The sequence below is a fragment of the Quercus lobata genome, chromosome 5, assembly GCF_001633185.2.
Source record: "Quercus lobata isolate SW786 chromosome 5, ValleyOak3.0 Primary Assembly, whole genome shotgun sequence".
NCBI lineage: Eukaryota > Viridiplantae > Streptophyta > Magnoliopsida > Fagales > Fagaceae > Quercus > Quercus lobata.
In genome coordinates, this window is record NC_044908.1 from 30,001,287 (window position 1) to 30,008,290 (window position 7,004).

Consider the following 7,004-nt stretch of genomic DNA (forward strand, 5'->3'; position numbering starts at 1 on the left):
TGTATGAGTTGCACTTCCCAGTTGAGGCTTGGACTCTCACAGAGAATAGCTTCAGCTGTTCCATTACCAGAACAATACTCATATAAAAAAAAATTTTGAATTCAGAAAATCCAAACAACATTCACACAGGAAAATCACCCTTTGATTCTATTCGCATGATTGTTTTCTATTTCCTTTGCTTCTGCTTCCCTAGTTGACAATTATATCCACATAGTTAAGACCCATCAAAAGTTATCTATTTATAGATTCAGAATTCAATTTTTCCTGTACCAACGAGCGAAAATGATAAAGATCTGAGTAGACTAGAAAAAGAATAAAACAAAGAGATCCAAGAAATGCCAATCCTTTACTTTGACCCCAAAAACCCCACAGCCCAACGTCTCGAAACATAGGTACCCATTAGGCCATTAGAAACATGCCCCATATAACAATATGCAGTACAAAGTGCAAAAGTATTACAAAAGGATCACAAAGTTTTAAGTTTTAAGTTCATATAATTATACCCTTGCCTTCACCATTACTTTGATCGTTGTTGGTGGCGTTATAGTACCTGCATAGCACCTTGCATTTGACCACACTGCCGTAGACATAGAACCCAGGTGCAACCATGATACGAACCACAGATGGAACCAACCTTTTCACCTTATCTCCACCCATATCCTCCATGTAAACCCCATCAAACCCCACACCTATATCCACTTTGAATATAGGCAAGCTTGGGTGCACCGAGTTGGCTAAAAGGTGCACCAACCACACACTCTTTGAAGCAGCAAAGAAAGCCTGCAACAATGGCTCTGGCCACGCTCTGTTCCATCCCAACATCGAAACAATTTCACTCATTTTCCTGTCACAAAACCTGCTATACTCTTCGCTGAAATGCCTTGTTCCCTTGTTTAACACTTCCTCCCATGTCAACCCACGAAGAAAGTTGAAGGACTCGAAGTTAGCCTCGCACCTATCAATCGGATTCAAGATTTGAATCGAGGTATTCCTTTGAAACCCAATTGATTCAAAGTCTTCATAGAAAGCCTTGTTCAGTAAAGCCTCCAGGTAAAAAACCAAGCTTCTTGGGTTCTTTGATAGTGAAATTTTTATATCATAAGGTTGGAGAAGAACTGAAATTCTTTCGTATACTTTGCTTCCCGTGTGCCTAAGTTGCATAGCGAGTGAACGGCTTAATAGCTTGACAGAAGACCGAGACTCCGAAACAGAAACCAAAAAATGTTCAATCACTTTGTCATTAAGCCCCAATGAGCTGTGTCGATTACTGTGGCTAGTCTTTATCATTCCCGTTTGATAAGCTGAGTTGGTGCTACATTCATCGAGCCCAGATTTCAAGTTATGGCAATAGACTTCGAGCTTGTTGAGCTTCTTCTCTAACTCAGCCATGGAATACTTAAGCCTTGAAGCTTCAAGAAGAGCCTCATCTCTCTTTCTTGTAGCGTGAATAAGCTTTTGTGAGAGCTCAGCCACTGCAATCTTCCACTGCTCCTCTCTCGCCGCCTCTGATGGACTAGACCGCGGGCTCTTCTTAGTTAAAGATAAAAATATCGACTTGAATATGCCATTGGGACTTGCAATCGATGAAGAATAAGAAGAGTGCTTGTTGAGGCCATTGTTGTCGAGTGGAACCACAGAGATTTTCTCACGCGCGTGTGGACGACACTTGTTGCACCACACTGTAGTACCATCTTCGATTCCATTGGCATCAGAATCTGACTGCTTAATAATCTTCTTGGGTTTGCCATTTTTGTGAGTCTGATGAAGTGGCGTAGGGTGGCGCTTTGGAGCACTTGGTGTAGTCTCTCTAGTACTCTGCCTTTGTTCCTCGCTATACCCATCTTCATTTTCACATTCTTGAATCTACAACATTCAAAACATAAAAAAAAAACAGCATCAAATAAAACATTTCCAATTGTTTCATGTTAATGTTTATTTATGTTTGTGTACTTACTGGAGTGAAGTGAGGGGATAGGTGGGAAGCAGAAGGAGGAGGAGGAGGAGATTTAGAGGAAGAAGAAGAAGAAGAAGAAGGAGCCATGCTTGTGTTTCTTATTGCATTTTTTGGTTGCCTTTTGCTCTGTGATGATACATATCTATCTGAAAAATAAAAATACACTGCTACTTGGAAGTAGTATTAAAATTTTATTTTTTATGCTGTGATTTTAATTTGGGATTGTGCCTTTGTGTTTCAGGCTCTTTTCGTTTTCTTTCATTTTCTTAGTAGGTTGTATTTTCGTCGTCTTCTAATCATCATCAACCATGGTTAAAGATAGAAACGCACGTAGAGGGGTAAGTCACAAGTACAAGTGTTAATTAGCACGCGTTCTGGACCAGACAGTAAAGCAACTTTTTTTTTTTTTTTTTTTTTTTTGAGAATAACAGTAATAAAGGAACTTGATATTGAGTTATTGACTAAGTCAAGGATGATTTTGATTCATAAGGATCATATGTGGATTGATGGGCAACTTGCTAAGGTGATAGCATATAAGTAGGAGTGTTCTTGTGTGTAGCAAAACATAACGTTCATATGCTAGTACTTCGATTTTTTTTTTTTTTTTTTGGGGACCAAATTGCTAGTTTTGATTTTAAAAATGCTTAAAACATGTTATTTTATGGTTTAACATGGTAAAGTGGATATTAAGTTCCTAAAATATTTGTGAACATGTTGAAAATTATGTGAATATTGCATTACTTAGATAAAACCTCCCTAGAGAAGATTTTAGGGACCGAGACGGATGAATGGTTAGAAAAGAAAATATTCTTGGATTAAACATTAGATTTCCTTGACATCCCCATGGTTTTATGTTATGGCTGTTTTATTAATGTGAAAACAAAGAGGGAGCACGGATGGTGTGTAATGTGTATACAATAAAATTCGCCACCTTTTGTCTAGGAACACACATAATACAAAATAAATACTTTGAAGAAAATATTCAGTGCAAGTGTGAATGTTTTTTTTTCTACAATGTGGTTGATGCATGTATAAGGTCCTGTTAACGGGTACTCCAGGGTAATTATAAATGGGTCACGTGAATGAGTGCCCTTAGGGCAGTGGTGACTCCAAGAATTTTTTTTCAGGATGTGCCTTAAGAAATATAAATTATACAATCTAATAAAAAGAAAAATTCATATATTGATAACAACAATAAAAAAACATGCGAATACATAAAGTTTACAATTGTCTTCTACGAGTTTTCATATTTTGAAATCAGTGCATGATAGTCTCATTATCAATTCTACAAGTTACATCTCTTTCAATGTACACAACCAAGAAATCATTCATCTATTGAATGTAGAACAAATTATGAAGTAAAATTTAATTTTATTGGCATTAAAAAACTGAGGGTGTTCCCAAAATTTTTTTGAAGGGTAGAAAAATAATTTTTTTTAAAATTATTATATATAAAAAAAATTAGGTCAGGATGATCCTAGGACCGCCTTGGCCTTAAGGCGCTGCCACCCTGCCTTAGGACATTAGTTAAGAATCAATTTTAGGAAAGTTTTGACATCACTTTTATGAGAAATGAAAAAAAACTGTCAAAACATTTTTTTTTTCTTTTCCCATAAAAACTTTCTTTAAATGGATTATTAACCAATGTCTTAAGGGCATTTGTTAGCATTTCCCATTATAAATAAATCATTTTAGAAAAGTTTTGACACAACTTTTATAAGAAATATAAAAAGCCATCAAAACAATTAATTGCTTTTATTCTTTTCTCATAAAAAGCTTCTTAAATTGCTTTTGTTCTTTTCCGAAAATTCTTAAGTACTCTTGAAGTACGAAGAAATGGTATTCATTCCTCTCATATTCATGGTGGACCTTACCATGAATTTAATGAGTGGTCCCTACTATGAATGTGAGAGGAGTGAGTATCATTCTTCGTACTCTGAGAGTACCTAAGAATTACTTAACATTTTCTATCAAAAAATAAGCGAGGATAGTATCAAATTAATTAAGAGACGAAGTAATTGTTCATCTTTTTTTTTTTTTTTTTTTGGTTGAGAATCTAGTAGTAGTATCTCTGGGTGCAAAGAGTTAATGAGTGGTCCTTACCATGAATTTAATGAGTGGTCCCTACTATGAATGTGAGAAGAGTATCATTCTTCGTACTCCGAGAGTACCTAAGAATTACTCAACATTTTCTATCAAAAAATAAGCGAGGATAATATCAAATTAATTAAGAGACGAAGTAATTGTTCATCTTCTTTTTGTTTTTTTTTTTTTTGATTTTTTTTTTTTTTTTTTGCTTTTTTGTTGAGAATCTAGTAGTAGTATCTTTGGGCGCAAAGAGTTAAAATGCATTTATCATCAATTACTCCACATATTCGATGGTTGAAAGCCATATAGTTAAGAAACTTGCTGGGTCATTCCACATTAATTAAGGATTTAATAAAATAAAAAAAGAAAATAAAAAAGAAAAAAGAATTCCTTCATCAAATTCCCCAAGTGCTTGATGTCATTTTGCATCATTTTTAACATCATCTCAATTTATACTTTTGTCATTGCAGTATCCTGTTCAATGGAAACATATTTGGGTTTTTTTTATTCTTATGTTTTTAAAAGCTTTCCAAAAATACACTTTAATAATTCTGCAATATCATCATACATAAAAGCAACCCCAAAAATAATTATTTCTTGAAGGTGATTAACATTTAATACTAAGGAACACATCTAAGGGCCAAAAATCTTTAATGATGTCATACATGAGGAAACTTCACACACATGTAAGTGCTTGTGGGGTGTGGGGGGCAAAGGTCAGGGTTCAAGTCTTGAAAAGGAAACTTTACACGCATATACACTTAGAGATCATGTTGAAGTAGATTTTCTATCATGTATCAAAAAAGAAAAAAGAAAAGGTAACCATGTCACTAAAATGGTCATTCAAGCTTTAACACAAAACATATTTGTTGTTCTTCACAATCCAATTGTACAACGTAATGGAAATATAGATTATTGATAAGTTGTTAATACCTAATAGGTGGCTAAGGGTGCGTTTGGTTCAATGGAAAGTCAATTCCGAGCATAAAATGATTTCAGGGGAAATTGTTTTCCCATAAGGAAAATGAAATCCGGGTGTTTGGTTCTGTAATGGAAAATAACCTAGAAAATGATTTTTGGTGTTTGGTAACATTCTGAAATTGCTATTTTCCTACAAATTTTTCACATTTTCTCAACTCCCAAACCCAGTCAGCCATCATCCACCACATAATCAAAATCAAAATCAAAACCCATTAAGGTAGAAATCAATATCAAAACCATTGAAAACCACAAACCACCATAGCCAACGATCCACCACCCCCAATCGACACCATCAACACTTAAACTCACCCCCAACCCACCACCACTAAAATCCATGAATCACCCCAACCACCAATCCTCCAAAACCCAAGCAAAAATGTTATTTTACAATAAAAAAAATTAAAAAAATTTAAGGCAGCGACGGCGTGGGTGGAAGAAGTATGGGTCTGATAAGTGAGAGAGAGGACGAAGGTGAAGTAGATGAGAAACTACCTTCATCGGCAGAGGGGCTTGCAGGCATGATGGTGAGGCTGTGGGTCGGGGATTGGGACGAAGGTGAAATCGGGGTGGGTTTAGCTGGGTTCATCAGAGATGGGTTTGAGCACGACAGAGAAGTTGAGGTGGCGTGATCAGATCGGCGATGGGTTTGAACGGTGCGATTAGACCGGCGGGGCCGTGGGTCGAGGACTGGATCTGGGCTTCACCGGCGATAGCCCTCTCTGTCCTTCAGCTTGGGCTTGGCGTGAGTGATGAGAGTGAGTGAGGAGAGAAATTTTCTGATGATGAAAATGGTTTGAAGGTAAAATGAAAGTGTAAAATGATTTACATTTGTGGGGTGGGTATTTTACAGTCAACGGAATTGATTTTCCATGCGCAACCAAACACACGGTAGGGTGTAAATTATTTTTCTGAATCCATTTTCAACCAAAACAAACGGACCCTAAGTACCAAATATTTTTATGCTTTGAAAAATAGGGCATTTGTTATAGGTCTATTCTAATTGGTTGCTTTGTTGTTCCTTGTCTATGTTAGAGAAAAGGTCTATGACATGACAAAAAAATATGTTGCTTTTCAGCAAAACAGAACCATATTGAATGATTATCCAGACAACATGCTTAAGACTTGAGGAAAATTCAACTCCTTGGTAAGGAGGGCACTAACTCTAGGTTCGACTTAACACACATTTTGATGTCTAAGGCGAAAATTTTGATAATAAACTTTTAGTTGGAGTAGAATTTAAATTTCCAAAACCTAGATGATAAAACTTTATTTAAATTAAATTATTGTCAAATCTTATTTAGTCAAGAGCTTTGTAGCTTAATATACTAATAAAATATTAATTTAGTAAGATGCAACTTGAGGAAAAAAAAAGTGTGGGTTGTGTGGGATTTAAGTTTAGAAATTTTTTTATAATAAACCTTTAGTTTGAATAGAATTTAAAATTGTTTTAAATTATCATAAAATCATGCAACTTGAGGATGGTTTATGTTGGATTTAAGTTTAGAAATTTTTGATAATAGACTTTTAGTTTGAATAGAGTTAATTTTTTTAAATTATTGTTAAATCTTATCCCTTAGTCAAAACGAGAACCATTTTTTATTTTTTTTTAATAAAATTAATTTACTAATTAGTGAAAGAAGTCACTTGACTTGACCATGGCTTTTAAGTTTTATTTTTTTATTTTTTTATATATACTTGCTAAAAAACACAAAAAACAAAAATGTGGGTTGTGTGGGATTTAAGTTTAGAAATTCTTTTATAAAAGACTTTTAGTTTGAATATAATTTGAATTTGTTTTAAATTATAATTAAAGTTTAGAAATTTTTGATAATAGACTTTTAGTTTGAATAGAATTCAAATTTGTTTTAAATTATTATTAAAGTTTAGAAATTTTTGATAATAGACTTTTAGTTTGAATAGAATTTAAATTTGTTTTAAAATTATCATTAAAATTAGACTAGCAAAGGTTTCGGTTATATAT

At 34.3% G+C, this 7,004-nt stretch overlaps 1 protein-coding gene across 1 annotated transcript; it reads right to left on the reverse strand.

The window, feature by feature from the left end:
• Positions 1 to 283: 283 nt before the first annotated feature.
• Positions 284 to 2,232, reverse strand: LOC115988355 (IRK-interacting protein-like). The gene is made up of 2 exons (XM_031111886.1): positions 1,955 to 2,232; positions 284 to 1,863 (listed from the first exon to the last, which is right to left on the reverse strand). Exons 1-2 carry the CDS (start codon positions 2,039 to 2,041, stop codon positions 490 to 492), a joined length of 1,461 nt encoding a protein of 486 aa, XP_030967746.1. The 5' UTR covers positions 2,042 to 2,232; the 3' UTR covers positions 284 to 489.
• Positions 2,233 to 7,004: the final 4,772 nt, after the last annotated feature.

Bases quoted from the DNA above. Each gene is read 5' to 3' on its own strand.
- LOC115988355 (XM_031111886.1), bottom strand. From the start codon at position 2,041: ATGGCTCCTTCTTCTTCTTCTTCTTCTTCCTCTAAATCTCCTCCTCCT. The intron at 1,864-1,954 runs GTAAGTACACAA...TGAATGTTGTAG, and splicing joins TATCCCCTCACTTCACTCCA to ATTCAAGAATGTGAAAATGA.